The sequence below is a fragment of the Ciona intestinalis genome, chromosome 1 (assembly GCF_000224145.3).
Source record: "Ciona intestinalis chromosome 1, KH, whole genome shotgun sequence".
In the NCBI taxonomy this organism is placed as follows: domain Eukaryota; kingdom Metazoa; phylum Chordata; class Ascidiacea; order Phlebobranchia; family Cionidae; genus Ciona; species Ciona intestinalis.
In genome coordinates, this window is record NC_020166.2 from 7,593,302 (window position 1) to 7,616,300 (window position 22,999).

At 32.5% G+C, this 22,999-nt stretch overlaps 5 protein-coding genes and 1 long non-coding RNA gene across 9 annotated transcripts; 2 read left to right on the top strand and 4 right to left on the bottom strand.

The window, feature by feature from the left end:
- Nucleotides 1-95: 95 nt before the first annotated feature.
- LOC100182592 (BCL2/adenovirus E1B 19 kDa protein-interacting protein 3-like) lies at nucleotides 96-4,704 on the bottom strand. Its single transcript, XM_002119996.5, has 6 exons — nucleotides 4,549-4,704; nucleotides 4,058-4,223; nucleotides 2,881-2,971; nucleotides 2,311-2,405; nucleotides 1,796-1,945; nucleotides 96-892 (listed from the first exon to the last, which is right to left on the bottom strand). The coding sequence occupies exons 1-6, from the start codon at nucleotides 4,604-4,606 to the stop codon at nucleotides 844-846; spliced, it is 609 nt and encodes a 202-aa protein (XP_002120032.1). The 5' UTR covers nucleotides 4,607-4,704; the 3' UTR covers nucleotides 96-843.
- A 729-nt stretch (nucleotides 4,705-5,433) lies between these two features.
- On the bottom strand, nucleotides 5,434-8,382 carry LOC100177123 (39S ribosomal protein L35, mitochondrial-like). 2 transcript variants are annotated; one of them, XM_004225512.4, is made up of 4 exons: nucleotides 7,937-8,382; nucleotides 7,277-7,415; nucleotides 6,518-6,666; nucleotides 5,434-5,794 (listed from the first exon to the last, which is right to left on the bottom strand). In XM_004225512.4, exons 1-4 carry the CDS (start codon nucleotides 8,281-8,283, stop codon nucleotides 5,566-5,568), a joined length of 864 nt encoding a protein of 287 aa, XP_004225560.2. In that variant the 5' UTR covers nucleotides 8,284-8,382; the 3' UTR covers nucleotides 5,434-5,565. The 2 variants fall into 2 exon arrangements, with proteins under 2 accessions (XP_004225560.2, XP_026691090.1); XM_026835289.1 differs by having other exon boundaries at nucleotides 7,277-7,427; nucleotides 7,937-8,257.
- Nucleotides 7,431-8,277, top strand: LOC113474507. The gene is made up of 2 exons (XR_003396169.1): nucleotides 7,431-7,815; nucleotides 7,855-8,277. It is a non-coding gene; the product is annotated as an uncharacterized LOC113474507 (long non-coding RNA).
- A 596-nt stretch (nucleotides 8,383-8,978) lies between the features above and the next one.
- On the top strand, nucleotides 8,979-10,453 carry LOC100179460 (proteasome subunit beta type-2-like). Its single transcript, XM_002119514.3, has 4 exons — nucleotides 8,979-9,120; nucleotides 9,249-9,442; nucleotides 9,673-9,882; nucleotides 10,208-10,453. The coding sequence occupies exons 1-4, from the start codon at nucleotides 9,030-9,032 to the stop codon at nucleotides 10,313-10,315; spliced, it is 603 nt and encodes a 200-aa protein (XP_002119550.1). The 5' UTR covers nucleotides 8,979-9,029; the 3' UTR covers nucleotides 10,316-10,453.
- On the bottom strand, nucleotides 10,418-18,068 carry LOC100187300 (leucine-rich repeat and IQ domain-containing protein 4-like). Of its 3 annotated transcripts, none has more exons than XM_018813388.2 (11): nucleotides 17,716-18,068; nucleotides 16,240-16,414; nucleotides 15,804-15,949; nucleotides 15,266-15,403; nucleotides 14,412-14,763; nucleotides 13,643-14,010; nucleotides 13,361-13,499; nucleotides 12,731-12,829; nucleotides 12,324-12,477; nucleotides 11,617-11,813; nucleotides 10,418-10,868 (listed from the first exon to the last, which is right to left on the bottom strand). In XM_018813388.2, exons 1-11 carry the CDS (start codon nucleotides 17,727-17,729, stop codon nucleotides 10,746-10,748), a joined length of 1,905 nt encoding a protein of 634 aa, XP_018668933.1. In that variant the 5' UTR covers nucleotides 17,730-18,068; the 3' UTR covers nucleotides 10,418-10,745. The 3 variants fall into 3 exon arrangements, with proteins under 3 accessions (XP_018668933.1, XP_002120095.2, XP_018668935.1); XM_002120059.5 differs by lacking the exon at nucleotides 17,716-18,068 and adding an exon at nucleotides 16,884-17,289; XM_018813390.2 differs by lacking the exon at nucleotides 17,716-18,068 and adding an exon at nucleotides 16,538-16,612.
- A 246-nt stretch (nucleotides 18,069-18,314) lies between these two features.
- Nucleotides 18,315-22,771, bottom strand: LOC108949955 (kinesin-like protein KIF17). The gene is made up of 7 exons (XM_018814200.2): nucleotides 22,661-22,771; nucleotides 21,912-22,131; nucleotides 21,201-21,311; nucleotides 20,533-20,686; nucleotides 20,082-20,161; nucleotides 19,390-19,522; nucleotides 18,315-18,960 (listed from the first exon to the last, which is right to left on the bottom strand). The coding sequence occupies exons 1-7, from the start codon at nucleotides 22,687-22,689 to the stop codon at nucleotides 18,707-18,709; spliced, it is 981 nt and encodes a 326-aa protein (XP_018669745.1). The 5' UTR covers nucleotides 22,690-22,771; the 3' UTR covers nucleotides 18,315-18,706.
- Nucleotides 22,772-22,999: the final 228 nt, after the last annotated feature.

Genomic DNA, 22,999 nt, shown 5'->3' on the forward strand with positions numbered 1-22,999 from the left:
TCAAGCACAAACTATGGTTTTCCAAATCTAGTTCTTAAACCTTGCATTAATTATCGACTAATATAAACATTGTTTTAAAACATACAAACAAGAAACTAACTGATTCAATTGAACATGTTGGTACCATGCTAAACAATATAATTGCACAATGGTGGTATATACAAATGAACGAATATTTCAGGCGATTTCCAACATATGTACGTTTCCAAAAAGTAGGTATTTTATAAAATAAAACCATTTCAATTATCATTCTGTCAGTGGATAAGTCAGAGAAAAATAAAATAATCTTGAACAAATACTTCTCACTAATAAAAGTAAAATAACTGGAAAAATTTAAAACAACAGCCTATGTACAACCATAACAGTGAAAAATACAATTAATTAACAATTTCTTTTTAACCTCTTAAATATATTAATAATAGCACTAAAGTACAAACCTGTTTATAAAGACTTGATTAAACAAAAAATCCATTTATAAACTGAAAGAGTTATTTGATTTCGGTAAAACATTTAATAAAAAAAAAGTTTGAAAATGAAAGACCAAGTTTAGAGATTTTCAGGCAGCAATATACAGCATACTAAAACATAACAGAGGCACTGTATTACGAAATAATTGTAACTGTGAACTGCATTATTGGAAATAATGAGGATATAGTGATATATTTTGTGAGCGTTGAGTTATTTGGGACGCCAAACATGATTTGAGAAACATTGCATGAATTAATAACACAGTACCATCAAATTCATGCACTTATAGATGTACACGTACAGTTATATACACAGTTGCCCTGCTGAAGTGCTGTTTTAGCATAACAGGAACACACCAATAGGTGTGAAGATGACTCATGTATTTCGTGCAGTTGCTGTTGCTAGTCGTTTGCCAATGTAAACGCTGTGTATGAAATAATTCGTGAAATTTATAAAACTATACAAGGCTATTAACAGTGTACCATGTCCACGTGTATGTGTCAAATCATGTGTGTATTACTGGCTCTGCTACCATTGTACCAACATTGTCAAACTGACTCAAACATATAACATCAAATAAAGATTTAGAATTTTCAAATGCAATTTTTGATTTGATACTCACTGTAAGCCTGATAATACTTACTATTAAAAATATTTTGTATTACATAAGCAAGAATTTTAAAAAGTAATTATTATCACCAAAAGAGTATATAGCTTTTTTTGCTCAAAATCTTTGGTGACATTGCTAAAAAATCAGTTACACTCATTGATGTAGAATATAGGAAACCTGGTTAATTAATGTATTGAAAACTGTATACTTTAGCTTTGCTTTTGTATAGATACCTAACAAGTATAAACTGTTTTAAGATTAAAACTTGGTGCCAGATTATAGATGCCCTGTCAACCATGTTTCAAAACATGGAACACATATCAGCCCAACCCCACCCACCCTTAATATTAGGTCTATAAATAATAATCAAGATATCCCAAATTCTTAACACTGTACTACCTAGCATAAAACAGACCATTCTTTACGCATATTTACATCAATTTCAACAGTAAAAATCAATTAGAAATTAGACGAATATCTTTATACTTAACACACGCGCTACGTCACACACAGCATTATTTGCTCGTTAATGCCACGTGTGGTGATGCAACCACAAATCCATTAGTTGTGCATTTAATGCATGTAGTGTACTGTTATTGCATTTATCGTGCCTTTCCTTAACTAATTCATTCAGAAGAGTCGCTCCAATCATTCATTAAGTTTATTATAAATAAACCGAGCTTTGAAATAGGTTGTACATTATTGTCTAGAACTCACCCAATCCCAAAAGCCATGATGTTTGTTAATATGATGGATGGAATAAAGACTTGCATGAACTCCCATGAGAAAATGTCATGTTTCATGGCAGCTGAGTTTCGCATGCTTAGTGGGGTTCCTTTTCTCTTTGGGTGTTTGAACTGCCAGTTCCTGGAGTTGGCAATAATTAAATTGTCATTCGCCAAATTAAAACAACAGAATTAAATAGGCCATGGTGTTTAATAAAACAGTGTATTATATAAAAAAGGAAAAATCACACTATTTTTATTAAATATCGAAATCAGTTTGATTTTTTGTATAATATATATATCAATTTTAAGCTTAATTATTGTTAACTTTTCCACATAAGTGTATTTCACACAAAAGTTAGTAAAAACAAAGAGAACATGACTTATAAACAATGTTAAAAAAATGCAATCAACCATTATAACTATATCATTGTAAAGTTACAGGGGGTACCCTATCCCATTGGCCTATTCAGGTTCACTGAACAGAGTAGAAAAGATCATACTTACATAGGAGGTGAATTGGTAGGCTTACTTGACCAATCCCACACCCAGTCAACATTAGTAGGGCTTGGTAATTGTCGGGCAGATGATACGTCATCCAGCTGTGATTAAATATGTAAACAAGGTATTAAGGAACCAGGAATACATTTTTCAAATTTTATTATCAAAAAATATATAAAAAACGAACATTTTCATTTATCCCTTCGAAATCGATAGCAAGCTTATGGTTTTAAAAGAACCAAAGAAAGGCAATCAACAGCAAAACAACAGTTGTTAAAACAGCCTATCAAGAAATTTGGTTAAAAGCGCCAATTAGAAAGCGTGGCTGTTGCACACATGATGCTATAATCATAAAATTGTATGGAAATTTTCCTTGGCCAAAATTCCCAAGCTGGTAAATGTTGTAAGTGGTATTGGTTTAAGTATCATGCCTTTATTTAAACTGACACCACATGCTCCCATACCACACTGTCTGTTTAGTAATGATCCAAAACAGGCTAGACAGACCGCAACTTGCCATAGGCAACTTATAATTTAATCTAATACACATCTATTGTGAAACAAGATATTGATTACCTGTGTTTGACCTTGGAACTTTGGTGAATTGGTGCCACTTAAACAGGGAGAATGGCTGGTACTGCCTGCCAAACTTTGGGGGTGGGGTGGGCTATAAAGGAAAGATTTAATTGAAATAAATGTCACATGGCAGCAACAAAAACACATATAGCCACAATGGTGATAGTACAAAGTCTTGAACCTTATAACCATTAGGTAAATACAAGTTACATACAGTTAAAAGATAAGATGTTTTACTGCTAAATGCATGGCACGAAGTAGCTGTATAAAGCAAGCACCAATTAAAATGATTTAAACTTCGGACAATTTAATAAATTAAAACATTGTCTTTATTTACAATCTGAATAATATGCGCAGTTTGAGTAGTAAGCAACTGAAAACATAAAACATTATTATCAAAACAGTATCAAAACATAATGCATTTCACTACAGGTATGGATCAGAAATACAAAATAAAACCTCTGCATGAATATTTAATGTTTACTAAAAGCATCATATATACATTATGTATGTGGATACTGCCATGCATGGTTGTTAATTTGTTACTCGTCATCAAGCAGATGAGAATGGTACTTTATAACCACAAATCTTGACAAATGATAAAAAATGTATATATATATATATTGCCGAATAACAGATCAAATTGGTCTTCAGTATCTTAGACCAGAAACAAAATGGCATATTATGATGCCTAATGCTCATTGTTAAGTGATAACAGAACAAAGTTTATTCAAACAAGAAGATAAAATACTGTTTTTTCATACAGATTACGGACATCAATCCCACCATACATTGAAGAACAATTACAATATAAAAATCAACTGAATGTTGATAAGAAAATCAGTAAATCAATACCTAGCTATAAATAAGTTTTGGTGCTAATAAAGAATCTCTCTTACTCTTACGTTATCTGCTAACCAGTAAACGAAACTGTTATCCCATATAACCAGTAACCTAAGTGGTAACCCCCAACTATCAACCTCTAACACTTTTTACCAGCCTAACCTTTAAAGCACCGGAGAAATGTTCGCTAGTGCCTAAATTTTAATATTCACCTGTTTAAATTTGAATGGTTTACTGTTGTAACCCCCAACTTCCAACCTCTAACACTTTTTACCCAGTCTAATGTGTAAAGCACCAAAGAAATGTTCACTAGTTCCTAAATTTTAATATTCACCTGTTTAAATTTGAATGGTTAACAGATGACGGGTGTGATACAGACGGAGTGGAACCTTCTCGTTGTGCCTCCCTAAGTAACTTCTCCATCTCACTGTTGTATGAATACTGAAGATATTTCACTGTACCTGTGTCCACATTAGACGATGCAAGGTCCACCCAGGAATCTAAAAAGAACGGGTTTATGCAATTAAAATATTAGCAAATTATTATAATAATATCAAGAAAAAATGTTACCAACATTTCTTTCATACAATTGACAACCGTAAGCTTGTTTTGACGACTGTTTCCTAACTATATTTGTTATTTTTTGTTTCGACTATTTTTAAATCTTTGTTGCCGTAATCAAAGAGACAAATAAAGGTTAGCATTTTAGGCTACTATGTTTATACAGGTTGAGATAGATAACTCGATTAGTAAAAATGGCAAACGAAATGAAAATTTTAACCTAAAATAAACATAAATTATTTATAATATTTAAAAACAACTTACCACCCAGATGTTCCTCGTTCGGCTTAAACCCTGACAAAGTTTGGGAAAAATCAGACATACTGAAATTTTTTTGCAAAATTTAAATTGTATTTAAGTGAAAAATCTATGTAAAAAAAGATGAACTTAAATATAGTATAGAAAGTTATCTTTATATAGTTTATGTACGAAATAAGAGTTTACGTTTCTTTTTAGTTACAATAACTGATAATTTGGTAAAGCTGCATTACCGTAGCCACTGTCGCAAAGAAAAGAATTTTGGTTATAACACTAGCTACTATACAATGTACTGACACACAATGTGTTACTTTCCGACTGCGTTGTTTCGTTAGAAGCCCTACACCTTGTATTATATGGTCAGATTTACAACGGAGGCGAGAAGCGGGACGTCATCAGACTTTTGTTTTCGCCTGGGTGGCTTGCTATTCTAGTCACGTGATGTAAACACGGTTACTCTAGGTCACAACAGAAATGTCACTACAGGTCACACGAAAGGGCGCCGTGAATCATCATAAAGAGTTCCTAAATGAAATATATGGTGTTTTCACGATAATAATATATAAACGTTTTTACAACTTTTACACAAATTTTAATAAAGTGGATACAGTATACTTTGAAATTCTTATACAAAAACGGATTTCGAAGAATTTCGCTGTCATTATTAAACAGGGTAGTTCCAGAAACAAATGACGCGAACTAACTGGTATGCACGAATTAACGCTGACTGCCACCTACAACAATTTGGATGTCATTGCTATCCGTTGGGACGAACAAACATGTTTGTCTAAGTTAGGAGTTATTAATCGAAGTGCATGCCTATGTATGTTAGGTGTCAATCAAGACCAACCAGTTTAATTTACATGTTGTCACATTCAATAAACTTCTTACATTCAATAAATCTCTTACATTCACAAAATTCTATTACAGCTTCTGTAGCAATATTTTACCCTTTACCTACAAATATATTAACCTTTCAATAAACAACAACAGTTGCAATGTAAATTCATTTATGAATGTTAATCACACAAGCAACTGATTTGCATTGGGAATTGGTTTTTGTCTTCGATATCTATTTTCTCCTTCAGTCCTGCTCTTTCTTTGCTTTTTTAGTACTTTCCCAGAAGCTATACGTCGAATGGCATACCGGTCATGGTCACGTAGTTGATTGGTGGTATTACCAGGTAATTGAGAAGGATGGTAATAGAACAATGATTCTTCAGTGTATCCCTTGTATGGATCATCTACATACCTGTTACATTAACAATCTTTAACAAGGGTAATATATAATTTGTCTGGTGCCGTGGCAGTAGTTAACGAGCCTGCCTCTAACCTGGAGGTTTAAGACTCGTTGTTGCTAACAGTGTTGGGCCTATGTGTCCTTGTGCAGGACACTTAACTGCTATTGTTCCAATCGAGTGGTTACTAATGTGATGAACTGTTCAAATTGTTAAATATACAGCAAAAAAGAGCCACAGAGTGAAGTTAGATACATGGTAACTGGCATCCAGCACAACGTGTATAAAAGTTTAATAAACAGAACATTAGTGTTATTACGACTCACGACTGTCGTTTACTGCCACATGGCGATAAAGTTAAGCTCTTTCTTTTAATACTAACTACAAACTGTGAGGTTATAAAAATCAATTATCCTGAATAACTACAAACTGTGAGGTTATAAAAATCAATTATCCTGAATAACTACAAACTGTGAGGTTATAAAAATCAATTATCCTGAATGGGACCCCTAAGTTTTTTTTATGTATATCCCCTATTTTAACGAACAAAAATCTGCAAACGTTTGTGTTGCAGTACAAAAAAGTAACAGCTGATGAGTCAGAATTACATTACATTACTTATAGCAATGGGGCGAATTCTAAAACAAATTTTATAATAAGCAGTAAAGACCCAGAAAAATGTAGCAGAAAATCAGGACCACTAATTGTAGGTGGTTTATGAAAAAACGTTTTCATACCATTTTTGTTTCTTCCAAAATGGCGTAACTAGTTTATCGAGTAGTTCACTCTGTTCTTGATTACAAATAACATGACGTCGTAATCTCCAAATAATAGCGGAGCTTCTAGTTTTTAAAAGCTTTTTCCATATTTTCTTTTTATACCCAAGCTAGAAATAAACAAACTGTTTTAAAAAAAACATTAAAAAAAAATTTAAATAGGCTCATAAAATAAATCTTGGTAGACAGTTGAACATAAATAAGAAAGAAAGAGTATTTGGTTTTATAGCACTCTATGTTATAGTAGGGTGGGGAAAAATGAGACACCTTTAACACATATTATCCAAATACCCTATTCGTGTTTTATACAAGGGTCTATGAGAATTTCGTGGATAAGGTTTTATAATTCTTTGAATGTTCTTTGTTTTATAGCAAATGGTAAAAGAGGAATAAAAAGTTGTCCCGCATTTTCCCACTCTACAGTCTATTTATATGTTCATGATCACCTAATAATGATATGCTAAAGTACTGGCTAAAATTCTGATAAATATGTAACAAAGTAGTACTCAGGTCTCTAATGTGGTGTTAAAATAAAATGAATATCTAAAGAAAATGGCATACCACTGGTCCACTGCACCAGTAGTTGCCATTGGAATAACTTGTTCAATGATTAAATAACAAAAAACAAACTTGTTCAATATACCTATTTAAAAATGTACATTAAAAATTGATGAATGTCTTTGATAAAAAAAATTAATGAAAAAACTGATGAGTAAGCACCTGTCTATGAATCCACAATCCATTACCAAGTCTTCGAAATCGTTGAAGAACCATTTTGGACGACTTTGTTTTTCCTCCTCTCTGGCTAACACGTGTAATTGTCCGGCATTGTGGAGTTGAATTCATTAGTGGAAGCACTCTGTTCATATTTCTTCAGTTAAAATTAATAACAAAGTAATAGATATGAAATTTTGAGAATAAGGTAGTAAATTGTGTTGCATTTTCATTAAACAATGCTCCAGCAGTTGAATGGAAAACATAGGTATATTCCTAAAACATGATTTTATGTCTATTGTACATGGAATAAAACTGATTATTGTTATTCAAACAGACTCATATGCAGGAGCAGAATCATTTGATAAATGGGACATACCTAATAAATTGAGTCTGGGGGAAGGTGGTTTTTATTATTGAATTGTATTTATAGCCGGGAATTTCAAAATTTTTCCTTGAGTGATAAAATCGTGTATATAAATTAGCCCAAGTTTTAAAACAATACGGTCCATCAGTACATTATATCAACAATTTGCAAGTATAATGTACGGGAATAAATACAACAAATTAGGCTACCTAAAAAGTTTCTACACTACCATTTACATTTAAACAACAATTTCAGATTTAACAGCTAATTACCACAGCGAACCATTGCATTTTAATTACCTTAGAAAAATGGGGTGAACTGTATTATCAGCTGAAACTTTTGAAAATGATGTAGTTGTACTTCCTTGTAGAATTAAACTATTAAATGATGAGGTAAGAGACGTGATGGAGGAAATGTGACGTGAATTTGTTATATTTGAACCTAATAGCTTTGTTGTGCGTATGGGAGCATTTACATGATGCGAGAATATCTCTGGTTGGATACATCTACGAAGGGTTGTACGGGAACTCAAACTCCAGCATGCTTTTAAAGTGTTTGTAAACATCGATGCAGACAGATAGTGTAACAGAGTCTGTAAAAGTGGTTTAGAATTAAAGTGTTTAAAAAACAAGGGTTTACTATACATTGAGATTTTAGAGTAATAAAGTGTATAGATTTTTGAGATCAATATTTCCACTACAATGGGAAACTGATATAGGAACGAAGCAACAATTGTGCAACTGCTAGCAGCATCATCAAACCCTATATCCCTCAGGTTTTGTGCAACTGCTAGCAGCAAGTGTCAAACCCTATATCCCTCAGGTTGCACATCTAGCGGCAATACACTGTCCAACAACGCCGATTAATACAGAAATTCTACACACTGTCTTTACGACACCAAAGTGATTCTAATATTTAGTAGAAAAAAACGGCCATTTTCGATACTATAGACTATAAAACTTGTACATTTTACTAATTAGACTGGGCAAATTATAAAATAACAGAAATAATATACCAAAAGAGTATTATTTTTTTTATTAAAAATCTTTATAAGAATTTCGTACTACAACAGCTTGTTTGCTCATCATTTTTGGGCACGTATGGGTTACATGGGTATATTTCTATGAGCTTTGATTTGCATGACTCAGTTGTTTGAAGATACAGTTTTCGATAGATATGCACTTTCGTAGTACCGTAAAATAGTACTGTTCTGATGTTTCTAAAAGTCCCACTCCCAGTAAGGTATACGTTTAAGATCTGAACAATAATAACGTTTTATTATAATTGTATATACATATATATATGTGTTACATATTTTTAATAAATATTCATTCATGCAGTGCAGATAACTGAGTCTGAGATAGGAACACTGACTTAGTATATCAAGGCAAAATGGAATTTACAATTGGTTTTAAATGCCACGATTTCGTTTTAATCGCTGCAGATACAGCTGCTGCTCGAAGCATTGTAATGTTTAAGCAAGGTAGGTATGGCATTAAATGGCAAATACATATTTTTTTATGTTTTAATGGAGACCCCTTCACTGTATTCTGTATACCAGTAACGTGTTGCCTCACATTTTCTATGATTCACTTTTGTTCCTTTTAACAGATGAGGACAAGATGATTTCTCTCGGGAAAAGCACAATCATGTCAGTGACCGGAGATTCTGGTGACTCCAATCAGTTTTCGGAATACATTCAAAAAAATTTACAACTTTATAAAATGAGAAATGGTTATGAAATGTCAACAAAGGGAATGGCAAATTTCACAAGAAAAACTTTGGCAGAAGCATTGCGTAAAAATGTAAAATAGCCTTTTTATTTCAATAAGCAGTGACTTTTTTGTTTTGGCGGTTTGAAATGCAATTGAAATGTTTTATAACTGTATCAAAAACATATATATGTAGTTACAAATACTACATCTATTTTCTTTACATATATTAAAAATGTTTCAGTTAACTAATTTTAAAGTTAGGCTGATTCGTTACCAAGGATCATATCACATGACACTTAAATATTTTGTTTTTATTTCAGCCATACAATGTCAACCTTCTCATGGCTGGCTGTGATGATTCAAGCGACTGCAGTTTATATTTTATGGACTATTTAGCATCCAGTGTTGAAGTACCATTTGCAGCACATGGCTATGGTTCATATTTTGTTCTTTCATTACTGGATAGATGGCACAAACCTGATTTAACCAGAGATGAAGCCGTTATCTTGTTAAGAAAATGCATGGAAGAGGTGGGCAGTTGCTTTGCACAATTAAATACATATAATTTATACCAATTGTTGATCAAAGTAACTTACTTGGTTGTTGGTAAGTCGGAAGCTGGCATGAGGTGTATAAAATAGAACACCTGTGTTTAACAACCGTCGTTTTCCGGCAATGTGAGGGTAAAGTAAGTTACATTCAATTTTTTTAAAGTTGAATCGATTTTTGTATCTTAAATTATAAATAAACACAGGTTTTTGAGATTTTTCTGACAAAATAAAAAATTTTTGACAAAAAGAGTTTCTTTGTCAAAAATTAAACTTTTTGCTAATCTGTTACTTTAATTATTTTCAGTTGAAAAAACGTTTTATCGTCAATTTGCCGGCTGTTCTCATTCGAATTGTGGATAAAGATGGTATTCATACACTACCACTGTTGAAAGAACAAGACTACAATGCATAAACTACATTAAACTCTGCTACTTGGTTTAAATTTGTATCAGTGATCTGAGACCAATATTGGAACAATATTCGCTGTTGAATTGCTCATATAAGTGCATTGTTACAAATATAGAATTGTAATAAAGTTCCTTTTTGAATGTAGAATTATTGTAGTGTGAAAATATTAATAGCGGTTCACTAGTTTTTAAATATGTTAAACACAACATTTACTGGGAAAAAACTTATCTATATTGCTTTAAAGAAAAGTGCAAGTGTACAACCACTACATTACTTCACAGTATATCATATAATATCTCAAATAGCCTTCAGTAACATAATACAAACATATAGAACTTTATAATGGACCAATGGTCATTTGCAAATGTACTTGTAACACAAATCAAATGCAACAAATCGTATGTAACATGATTTACTGTATCAGTTACAAAGAACTATTTTTTCTTTTTTCCCTTCGCTGAACTCTTTTGGCCTTTTTTTCCTTTTTTAGATTTAGTCCCAGTGTTAAAAACACCAAGTCCACCCCGTACCATCATTCCTCTCCACCAAGCCTGAATCTAAACACCAATTTAAATTAAACAAGTCTTGCTTGCACACAGTCATACTTTAACTGTATAACTCTGACTGTCCCTTATTTTCTGTAAATGGGTCTGAGTACATTTGTTATAAACATATACTGGGGTAAAGGCCCAAATATGCTGCAAATCCTAGGTCCTTGACAAGGACTTCACCAATGAAGAAAGGAATTTTGGAGGTTTTAAGCACCAGCAAATACACTACTTTATGTGATAGTATGTGACATACTATAACACACAGTATTTTTTTATTCTTTATTCGTAAGGTCCTTGTCAAGGACCTGAGATTTAGGCCAGATTTGGCCCATTACCCCAACACCAGGAAAGACCATTTCAGTCCTTCATGCAACCGGTGCTGCGACACCGCATCGCTCTCAGACGCGTATTTTTTGCATCATCTTTTTATCTTTGTATGAGGACACATATGCCAGTCAGTGTTAGTACCGCCGAGCATCGAACCAGGGACACTTTGGTTTTCGTTGCAGGCGCCTAAATCACAGAGCCACGGCGCCGGGTAACACATAGTAAGTAAGACAAATTAATTAAAGTTTAACAACCACCATAAAATATTGATAAACCTGTCTTACAGCATAGTAGGCATAAGTATAATTTTAAAATAATGCACTTCTACCTTTTTGCTAAATCTAAAGTGACAAGTGAGATAAACAAAAAAAAACAAATAAATGGCAGTAGCAAACACACTAAACCGAAATTTGTCTAAAGCTCTTACCGCTATGGCTCGTTTACGAACATTTTTCTCATGAGTAATGAAAGCAAGAATACTTTCAAGACCGTTTTCACAAACTTCTTTCGGTGGATATTGCATTGGGTTGTTTTTAACACTTAAAACTTTAAGCGATTTGAAAGTGTCAATTTCTTCTGGCAGTTTGTCAAGATCATTGTTGTCCAATTTTATTGAATGCAACCCTATGGAATAAAAATAGATAACAATCAATTTATGGAAAGCTACTATCCTTCAACATAAATTTTGATTGTTGCTCATTGAACGAATGAAAGTATCTTACTTTATTCTCGCATGGCCGGAAAACGACAGTCGTTATAACAGGGGTGTTCATACACCTTGTGTCAGCTTACAAGTTACCACGTATGTTACTTTGTGGGTGATTATTTTTGGAGGATTTTTTCACATTTTTTATATGTGGCTTTAGACATTTATTTTTAATTGGGATAATGTTAAAGTAAGACGATGAGAATTTGGTTCAAGACAAAGGTTGTATTCATAAGTTCTGCAATTACCTAACAGCTGAGCTACAATGGTTGGTAGTGCACACAGTAACTTGTTGTTACTACAAATCGGGACAAATATAAAATGTAAATAAAAACCATTGTAGAGTATTAAAATATACCAAAATCACTATTTTGTTATCATTACGACTATTAAGCTAATTAGGCAGCATTTACATTCTATGTTCTTACAGGTTATTTCTGTAAAAGTAGCAGGTAATGTAGATAGTCTGTTGTTTGAAATATCAAAAATTCTCAGCTTTTTCAAATGTCGTAAAACATGAGGCAAAGTAATCAGCAAGTTATTATCCAGATATAATTCTTCAAGTTCTTTTAAATATTGGACCTGTAATGTGTAAATTTTAAACAAAAAATTAAAAAAGTTTTTATTTTTTTCTATGGCAGCACACAAGGGGTTTTATACAAGGCATTACACATATAAACCATGAACAACAATATAAAATTACAATTAAAAATGTGTTATAAATAAGATAACATCACAGAATCTATATAATGTATATGTACACCCAACAAAAATAACAAGTGACATTGGCCATGCTTAATATTTAAAATATACATACACTGCATGCACACTTTACCTGCTCTGGTATTCTTGTAAACGGCTTGCCTTGATCTTGCCCAAGATATAGTTTTTGCAGTGAAGTTACGGAACATAAACTCAGAGGAAACTCTTCAAACTGTTAAAAAAATAAAAACCTTCACCTAAACTACTGTGTATGAGTTCCCACCATTTATGGTACACTCGTACACATAATGTTTTTTATTGAAAATTACCATTTTGTTTATAATTTTCATTTAAGTGTAGGATACAATGAATGAAAATTGCCGCCCTTTTCAAATAAAAATCATTTTTCATCAGACAGTCATAGTGGAGAAAGAGAATAATGCTTAGAAAAATCAAACAAAAGCAAAACCTTTTTTGTTACTAGTGTGTAAAGTTGTTTACCTATGGTAGGGTGGGGTAAGATAGGACACTTTTTCATTCTGGTTTTCCATCCAATTTGATATTAAACAAAAAACAATTACAGAATTATAAAAATATAGCCTTGCGACTTAATAAAAACGTTGGTAATTGTTAAAAATATGATCCGGAAATAATATTTAGGTGCCACTGATATCCCATTTTGGCCCACAACACTATATTAAAAGAAATTGTAAAAAAAACATTCGCTTATTAGCAGAAACTATAGTTATTAGATCCTACATACTTGATTCCCAGTTAAACCAAGAATAGCCAATGACTTTAAATTTCCAAAATGTTCAGGAAGATCTTGTAATTCATTATCATCCAATGCCAACATTTGTAGTGAGGTTAGCGCACAAATGTTTGCGGGCAGATGGAGCAACCTTAAAATTTTAAACAAAATTTTAAAAAATTCTAAATATACAGTTAGTATTTTGGAATAAACAAAAGTTTGGCTATACTTTGATCTACAATTCAACAAACCATTTAAATTTACTTATATGTTTAATTTAAAGTAAATACTGGCCTGTTAGAGCTTGCATCCAGGTATCTCAGTTTCCTCAATCGAGAAATTCTCTTTGGCAAATTTCGCAGCAGATTGCCACGTAAATGCAACACTTCTAGCTCTACTAGCTTGTAAAATTTATGCGGCAGTACTCGGAGATGGTTAAAACTGGCATTAAATTCGCGAAGATTTGTCAACCACTGAATTGAATCTGGAAGGGCTGACAACGCATTCAGGCCAAGGTCTAAGAGTTGAAGGTTTTCAAGCAGACACAAAGCATCAGGAAGACTAGTGAGTGCATTACGGGCCAAATGAAGTTGGTTCAAAGACACAAGGCCAGCAACTTGTTGGGGTATTCTGTATATTCTGTTTCCATCCAAGTCAAGAACCTATTAAATAAGATGGGTAAATTAATATGATCGTTTTTTTCATAATGAAATATACTTAAGATTACATATTTTAAAAATATATTTATTTTTATATTTTTAGGCAGATATTTTAAAATATATTTTGAAATATGCAATTGATAAAAAAAAGTGCGCAATAATAACAAAAAAGCAGCATTTTATTTTTAACATATCATCAATAAAAATAATTAAAATTTCTATTTTATTTTTAGTCCTGTAAAAATACTGTTTTACATGATCAAATCTAAAGAATCTGTAGACCTAGTTTGGGACCAATTTTTCTAAACCATAATTAACAACAAGTTCTTCAACACAATAGAGGTAGAAATTTTAACCTATGCATTTAATAAACAAAAGTAAAAATAAAACCTAAATAGTTTTACCTTAAGATTGGCCAGTGAGCAAATACATTGTGGGAAATCAACCAATTGGTTATTTTCCACGTATAGTTCTTTTAGCTTTTTAAGTCGTTCCATTTCTGGGGGCAAATTTCTTAGGTTGTTGTTTGAGATACCAAGCAGTTCTAGGTGTAGCATAGATCGGCAGAACTTGGTGGGAAATTCCATTAAATTAATGTTATATAAGCGCAAATCGGTTAAATTTGCAAGTCGAGCAATTGAAGAAATAGGAAGATTGAGTGAAGGATTAAAACTGAGGTCAAGTGAAATCAAATTTTGCAAGGAAGCGATATTATCATTCACATCTTCAAGTTTATTGTTGTCCATGTACAGAATCCTAGATAAAATATGCTGTTATTACTTTTCGCGAATTTTTTCTTCTATAAAACGTTAAAATATAAAATAATGAAAAAACACCTACATTGATGCAATTAAAATATGTTTTCTGAGAACTATTTATAAATTCCTAAACATTTTCAAATAAATGCCTTTTGAAGACAGTTTTTATTTAGATAAGATTATAAATATAATAATTGAAAGCTTAACCACCCTGCCACACAAGAATAAATATAATTCAAAGCCTTTAAGATGCTGGAAATATACATCAGCCTGCGATGCTATGCAAGTTGAAAACAGAAGAGAACATGATTTGTGGCGAAACTTAGTCTAAAATCAGAGCAGAGTTAAGGACTGTGTTGCAGATGAAGTCCAGAACAGAGTAAAATTGTTTACATAAAAAACATACATAAGTGGCCTTGGTGTTGGGGTAATGGGCCAAATCTGCCTTGATTTGTAGGTCCTAACCCCTAACCCCATCAACATAGAATAAAACTATTCACCTTAAGTTTACTAGACAGCCAAGTTCAGGAGGCATGCATTGTAGTTGGTTATGCTCCAAATGTAATTCCTCCGTCTCAACAAATTCATAAAGTTCTTCAGGTATTGCATCCAGCTGTTTGTTACCAAGATCAATGTACCTGGACAATCGTTTGTAATTGTATTTGCGTTAACTTAGGTCTATAACAGAAACACAGGTTAAAAAAAGTAGTTAGATATATAAGAAGTAAACAGTTAGTCAGTTACAGTTCAAACAACACATTTACAGATTTCACCAAGATATAAAACTAATCTAAATAAAAATAACAATTACATACTTGACCCGTGGATATGTTAAAACTATAACAACAATACTAAACACTTCAAAAATGTATACATCATTGCTGCAGTATCACTTCCTATGTAGGGTGTTCTATTGCATTTATGTAACTGGTTTAAAACTATTATATCTATTTATGCAAAGTATAAATGGTGTTAAACATTACTATGTATAGTATGTTTTACACCTTTTAAACTTTGACCAATTAGGAAATTACATACTTTTTCTTATGCCTAAGCACTTTCTCTGCAGTTGGTAGAGACTCAATTTTAACTGGGAACTCCAAAATATCTTTAAGCAATTGAAGGCGTGCATTCTCCTCAAGTTTTGTGTTTTGCGTATTTGAAATATTCAATCCATTATTTTCCTGCAAAAATATTAAGGTTTTAGCTAGTTCTGCAATGTTAAAAAAAGTGTTTGTTAATTCAAAAACACATTTTATATTTAAGCATGCAATGACCTACATCTAGGTATAGATATGTTTTTTATGTAAAAAATAAGATTTTCAAGAACAACTGCCTATAACCTACAACATCTATACAAATTAGTTGTACTGTCGTTTTATTGTAAAACCCCTTGGTTGTATTAATTTATTTGATCTTGGTTACTGTAATCAAAGAAATAAATAAAAATCATGTTTGTTATGTAGTCTTATACCAATATAGTTGGTGGATTTGTTCCTAGACCACCAGCAGAAGGATGTAAGCAATCAGTTTCATCAGGAATTACTGTTATAGTTATGGTGTTCTTAACAACCATATTTTCTTCATGGCTGGTTTGCCCAGAGAGAAATTTAGACTCACTTTTCTCTGGACTTGCTTTTCTCTCCACACTAAAATTCAAAACCAGAGTTTACCTTTTAAGTTTTATTCATGTTGTCACACATAATGTTGTTTGCACTATCTAAAAGAGCGGTGTTTTGGTTTAAGTGGTAACTTGGAATCTTTATACGTACATGTTGTGACTGTGTTTTAAAAACGTCAACACGGCAATTGCCCGATAACTTGCTTTTATAGCATCCTAAATAATGTTGCGTGCGTTTTTTACCAGGCGATTTTAAAGGAAGAAATGCATCATATTTCCAGAAGACTAATTTCAACTTATTTTTCAACTTATCTACTATATATGCAGTCAAACTGGTACCTATATCCGCAATTAACGAAAGTTAGAAGCTGCGTGCGCCTACTTTTAAATTTCGCGCGTAAACTCTTTAGCGCAACTTGTGTATTCGATATCTTATTTATAACGGGGATTCTTTGCGAAAGTAATAAAAGTGACCAGCCACCACCTATATTGCTCACCTTTCAGTTTTGGCAGTTTCTTTAAAGTGTACCTTACGTTTCAGTGTCTCGAAACCAGGCTTATAGCCAACTTCTTTTTCAGTCATTTGTCGTTTCTGTTTTTACTATCAATTTCTTAAACTTTATACCATTTATGACACATATTCATGAGGCAAAAGCCTCTCAAATACGGAATAAACTTATTTATTTTCTTTTTTCATGGCGGCTTAGTTTTTATTTTGTGTTTGTATTTTTACGGTAGTACTGCCAGTAGTAATATATTATGACATAATAATATACTGACTATTACTAAATTGATAGCTTTATTTCGCAATTTTCTGAATTACACCTATGTCCTCAATTACTCTTTTTATTTTCTGAAATCTGTAATATGTGTAAGCCAAACGTATGAAAGTCTGGCAAAAGTAAATAATTTGGCGTGCGTTCAAAAGGTAAAACGTCTTTTCGTTTGGACAGCGCTTTGTTGCCGTGTTGATAAATCAAACAAAACTATTGTTTGCAAAGCTCTTTACGATACCTGCCTGCTTTGTTCAGCTCAAATATGAAGTGTAAAACAAATTTAAAGGTCCCGCCGAAGCGCCCAAAATATTTTTATAATATCGAAACAACAATAACTTGCTGAGGTTTCGTGTACTACTAAACAGTAGTTGCAGAGTTAAGAAGCATTTCGCGCGCTAAAATGTACGGTTTGTACTACATTAACTTCACAAACAACATCGCCCTTGCGTTGACTGGAGCATTCGAAAGAAAAATGTTTAAATTATACAAGTATGGGAAATATGGACGAAATATATAGTTTTACTTAAGACAAGTATAACAATTATAATCTTACCTTTCTTCAACCATATTTCTATACAAGTCGAAATGCTACAAATTTCATCCTCATTTTCCACAGTATAGTTTTTAGTCTAAACAAATTAACACCTGTAATTTTTAACATCAGTTCAAGATACGCACGCAATTCTATTGATTTGCGATAAGTGGTGTGCGATAGCCCACTTCGCGAACATTAAGTACAAGCCACACATGAAACGAAAAGCCACATGAAAGAGCTGTAAATACTGTAACTGGTAAGCTTTTCTGTCTGAAGTATCTACTGTACTCAAATTTCAATTCCTGAATCACCAAACTGAGACAAAGGCACTTTCTTAGGTTTAATAACAAGATTGTGTTTCATAATCTATTCTCTTTTACTTACCTCGACATTCAATGAATGGGATAAAGAATCTGTTTCTGTAAACACAGTCAAAACTAAAACGTCTTCTTAGTACTTACAAAAGCACTAAATCAACCATCGTCACGTTTCTGTTGCATTGACAAACGTATTAAGCCAAGATTAAGTCGGAAATGGCTCTTGTCATATTATAATACCTTTTATTATAATATTTATTCGCCTACTGTAAATCATAAGTAGAAACAAGTGTCCATGAATTTGTTGTAAATATATTTATTTAAATGCTCTATATGTACATTTATTGCATCATTGTGTTCAACTTTGTGCAGAATAGAAAACCATTTTATTACAACAGGGTATTACAACACTTGCTTAACCCATTAAAATATAAATACTTTGGAAAAAGAACTCTAAGACAGGCACAGTAAAAGTTAAAAGAAACAGAAGTATAATTGTAAAATAATTGGAACTGACTAGTGCATTATACTATAGTAAATTCGAAATAAATTTAAAACAATTTTTCCTTTATAAACTTAAAAAATAATACCAATAACCCAAGACTTAACACTGTAAAAGCTACAACTAAATTGGCTGCTTTCCTTAACTTGAGTGACAGTCAAAATCACCTGGGCAAGATTGCATCATCCGCTTATAGTGGGTCGAGATATTTTTTCTTTTTCTTACGAGACTTAGTTTGAACTGGAGCTATTGAGTCGAGTTTATGAGGTCGTCTATTTAAAGCATCATCAAATCCACCAAAAGTATGAGCTTGTGGCGGCAATATGTTTCCATTCATATTTCCTGGTACTTGATGAAAGTTTTGTGATGGAGAAATTCGTTCCCCGTTTTGTACGTGACCATTAGTTGTTCCCATTACTGGGCTGCTGCTACCATAATATTTCGCTGACAAAAAAATATGCTGATAACTTTCTTTTGTGATAAAACAGGTTTTATAAGAGTTAAAACAGTTTTATAAGCTTAGATTCACTAAATGCAAATTTGTAAAAGTGTCTTTGGCTTTGATCAGTGAAATATGTATCTTATGTGACTTATAAATAAAGAACTTCTGTGTTTTATAGCAGAAAAATACTATTTCTTCGTGCAAAATCATTGGTTTACCAAATAGTACCAGTGGCACAGTTCGTGTTTTCCGATAATTCTGAGTATTTGATTTCACCCAAAATATTCCGAAAAAAGTTTTTCACCCAAAATAAAAAAAAACAACAAAAGTTTTCACCTAGGAAAATACAAAAAGTTTTCTTTTACAATATGTAACAACCAGGGTTTAACCTAAAAAGTAATAATACAATCAATATTCTAATTTCTACTCACATCTTATTGATCCATCTGAATGTGAAGATGCGATTATTTGTTTCACTTGTCGTTTTGGCAAGAAGTAATTGTTGGCAACATTATCATGGTTGTTACGATTTAACTTGGCTAAGTATCTGTCTTCTTCAGACCTCTGTGTCATAAATGATGCAGTTTACATATATTTCATTTCACACATAATGATAGGTATTTAAATATTCAATTGTAATGCAAATATTAATAGGTAAATTGATCATAGTCGAAAAGGCCTGGTCTATTTTGTAAATACAGTTGCAAAACTCTTACTTTATTTCCTTGTGTTCCTCACAAAAAAACATATGAAATGTTCTAAATAATAATCTATTCTAATTATAGTGGGGTGGGGGGAAATGGGACATATTTTCATTCTATTTTCTTGTCCCATTTGGTAGAAAACAATGAACAATCAGAGAATTATAAAACCGTTTTCTCACGACTCTCAGAGACTGTTGTCAATTGTTTTAAACACGATCAGGACATTTGGATATTATGTGCTAAATGTGCCCCATCTTCCCTCACCCATCTATATAAACGATTTTTTCAATATGAACTTGAATACACATATTGTAACTTAAAACTCACTTTTGGTAAAAATTAACTGTTACAGAAGCCAAAATTGTATGGCTTCTTTTCCATTGCATCATTTATTGAAAAATCATAAAATTTATTCTTACCTGGTTGTAGCTTTCCACCGAGCTACTTGACGTTGGTGAATGATTCAACGAGTTTGTGCGGTCCATTCTTCCGGTTGAACCTGAATAAGCAATGTGGAAACAAATCAATTGACTAAATGATTGAATGACTGACATTTATTCAAATATTTTTCAATAAAATAGAGAAGGGTGGGGGAAGATGGGACACCTTTAACACATAATATCCAAACATCCTGATCCTGTTTTAAACAATGAATAACAGTCTATGGGAACCATGAGGATACGGTTTTATAATTCTTTAAATGTTCTTAGTTTAGTACCAAATGGGACAAGAAAAAAATAAAAAGTGGTCCCATCTTTCCCCACCATACTTTATTGCAAAAGTAAATAATCTTATAAATAGAAGTTGTTACGTTATGATACATAAAAAGCATTGTAACATTGAAACTAATTAGTTGGTTAAAAAATAAACCTGTTGTGCTCGGAAGAGTTGTTTTTGTGACCAATAGTTCGGGTAGGATCCACTTTTCATTATTTTCATCGAACTTTGCAGAAGATTTGATTCGGTCTAAGTTACTGTAGTTGCAATCCCTTCTTATAGTTGGATGTACTTTTGTCAGAATATCCTGTTCACAATATATTATTTAAATTAAACTTTACTCCCATATTTTGATCTCGTTAGTAGCTTTTATATATTGGATACAATATATTTGCGCTGAAATATGTTTTTTCTGAGATTCCAAATTTGGGAATTAATCAGTTTAGTATTATTCAGTGAAAACAAAAAAAAACTAAAAATAAAAAAAAATAGGATTACTAGTTTATTTATTGGTTTTGCTGCTAAATAAGCCCTTTAATACCTGAATTTTGTATTAGAAATAGGTTTAGCAAAAAAATGTAAACAAAATAATAAATTACAACTAAATTCAAGACAAAATATCTGGATTTTAAAACCAGTTATACTTTAACAGTAACGGTTCATCACATATAATAGAGAAGGTGCAAAAAAATATTCACCCTAAATTACCTAATATGGTAACCTGTAAGCTGGCATGAGGTGTATGAACACCCGTGTTATAACGACTGTCGATTTTTGCGGCAATAGAAGATAAAGCAAGTTATGTTCATTCATTCACTTACATTCAGAAGAGCCAATTCTCTTTCTTGTCTCCTAATCGTTGATAAATATTCACTTCGATCTCGTTCAAACTCGTAATTTAAATCTTCGATTTCCATTTTCAATCCATGGATCTGATAATTACAACATAAACATTAATATTGCACTACACATATTATTTAGGTTGTACTGCATGTTTGACTTTTACCAGTATTACAAATTAACAAAGATTTGGGCATTATTTTATACTTACGTACCGATACTGTTTTATACTTGCATATTTCACCCCAACAACCCATTAAGTTACAGTTTGTCTCTTCACAGTGTTAATAAACTCTATTTAGGCTACAGTATTTAAAGATATAAAAAGACTAAGATACATAAAAAACTGTTTTGTTTGCCTGCCACAAAAGCAGAAATAAGCCACGTTTATTCATTTATTTAAATGTTATATAAAGATTGAAATATTAGTCCATAGTTACCACTACACACACCTCGGCAAAACGAACCCAACCAACCAGGGTGGGTCACAGATATTAAAGCAGCATTTTAGTTGATTTTAAGTCACATAATTTTGATTTAAATTAAGTACAAAGATCGCTACTTTGACAGCCCGTTTTTCATTTAACCCCATGTATATGCATTCAACAAAACAGATTATGTTTGTTTGTTGATAAACTTGGGAATGTTCTAACACCCACCTACCCCCCCTCTAGATCCTTCACTCCACCCACCTGTTCCTTGTGTTTATTGATAACTCGGTTCCGTAACTTCACATCATCTTGTATGCTGTCGTAAACATCCAGGATCACTTCATCATCATCTTTCTCGGCAGCTTCCGCAAGTTTCTTCCTCCGTTCGTCGACATGTTTCTTCCGAGACTGCCTCGCTTTCATGAGCGCCTCATCATGTGACTTCTCCCCACCAACCATATTCTGTTGCAACATCTGAAGCCTAAGAAGAAAAGTAATATTTTTGGAGAAATTAACATGAGTTGGCCAACTAGAAATTATACACATTCATTATATAGTAGGGTGAGGGAATATGGGACACCTTATCGATACCCTATTATTCTATTTTCTCGTCCAATTTATTATTTTTCAAAGAAAATTTAAACATCTATACACCTGGTTTAGGATATTTGGATATTCTGTGCTAAAGGTGTCCCATTTTTTCCTACCCTAAGTAAAACAAGTGGATATAGACAGAGACTTCATAAGTAAAGTTAACGATAACTCTTTTATTTAGTTGAATTTTATTTGAATATTTTCCTTTGCTTTTAGTAATTATAACAATCGGACATGTATGCTTCAGAAAGACACTTATTGCTCCAACCTAGTGGCCACTAATTGGTTGTCACAACCAGGGTCTTAAGGTAATGGACTAAATCTGGCCCACATTGCAAGTCCCATGGTGGTCATGCTGCAGGACCTCACCCACGTAAAATAGAACAATTAAAAACACTGACTTAAAAAAACCCAACCTTTTCAATGCTTCTTCATGTTGCTTCATGATGTCATCCTGGTTGCCATCTCCGTCTTCATCTTGATTACTTTATGAAGATTGGAAACTTCAGATGAACTTACCCTTCCTATATACTGGGCAACCTGTTGTAAAAGGAACATGTATATAGTAGGGTGGGGGAACTTTTCATTTTATTTTCCTGCCCATTTGGTAGTAAACAAAGAACTATAAACTGTATCTTCACGATTCCCATAGATTATCGTTAAATGTTTAAAACACGATCAGGACATTTGGATATTATGAGCTAGAGGTGCCCGTCTCCCCCATCCTACTATATATGTTGCATATTCTATTTGTT

Bases quoted from the DNA above. Each gene is read 5' to 3' on its own strand.
- LOC100177123 (XM_004225512.4), bottom strand. From the start codon at position 8,283: ATGTATAGTAAACCCTTGTTTTTTAAACACTTTAATTCTAAACCACTT. The intron at 7,416-7,936 runs GTAATTAAAATG...AAATATGAACAG, and splicing joins GTTCACCCCATTTTTCTAAG to AGTGCTTCCACTAATGAATT. The intron at 5,795-6,517 runs GTATGAAAACGT...TTAATGTAACAG, and splicing joins TTTTGGAAGAAACAAAAATG to GTATGTAGATGATCCATACA.
- LOC100179460 (XM_002119514.3), top strand. From the start codon at position 9,030: ATGGAATTTACAATTGGTTTTAAATGCCACGATTTCGTTTTAATCGCT. The intron at 9,121-9,248 runs GTAGGTATGGCA...TCCTTTTAACAG, and splicing joins CATTGTAATGTTTAAGCAAG to ATGAGGACAAGATGATTTCT. The intron at 9,883-10,207 runs GTGGGCAGTTGC...AATTATTTTCAG, and splicing joins TAAGAAAATGCATGGAAGAG to TTGAAAAAACGTTTTATCGT.
- LOC100187300 (XM_002120059.5), bottom strand. From the start codon at position 16,969: ATGACTGAAAAAGAAGTTGGCTATAAGCCTGGTTTCGAGACACTGAAA. The intron at 15,404-15,803 runs GTATGTAATTTC...ACGATTGTCCAG, and splicing joins GTGCTTAGGCATAAGAAAAA to GTACATTGATCTTGGTAACA. The intron at 10,869-11,616 runs GTAAGAGCTTTA...ATTGGTGTTTAG, and splicing joins TTCGTAAACGAGCCATAGCG to ATTCAGGCTTGGTGGAGAGG.
- LOC100182592 (XM_002119996.5), bottom strand. From the start codon at position 4,606: ATGTCTGATTTTTCCCAAACTTTGTCAGGGTTTAAGCCGAACGAGGAA. The intron at 2,406-2,880 runs GTAATCAATATC...ATTTAATCACAG, and splicing joins AGTTCCAAGGTCAAACACAG to CTGGATGACGTATCATCTGC. The intron at 1,946-2,310 runs GTAAGTATGATC...TGCCAACTCCAG, and splicing joins CCTACCAATTCACCTCCTAT to GAACTGGCAGTTCAAACACC.
- LOC108949955 (XM_018814200.2), bottom strand. From the start codon at position 22,689: ATGAAGCAACATGAAGAAGCATTGAAAAG. The intron at 20,162-20,532 runs GTTTATTTTTTA...TTGCTTATTCAG, and splicing joins AACTCTTCCGAGCACAACAG to GTTCAACCGGAAGAATGGAC. The intron at 18,961-19,389 runs GTGAGTAGAAAT...TTTTTTTGTCAG, and splicing joins TTCAGATGGATCAATAAGAT to CGAAATATTATGGTAGCAGC.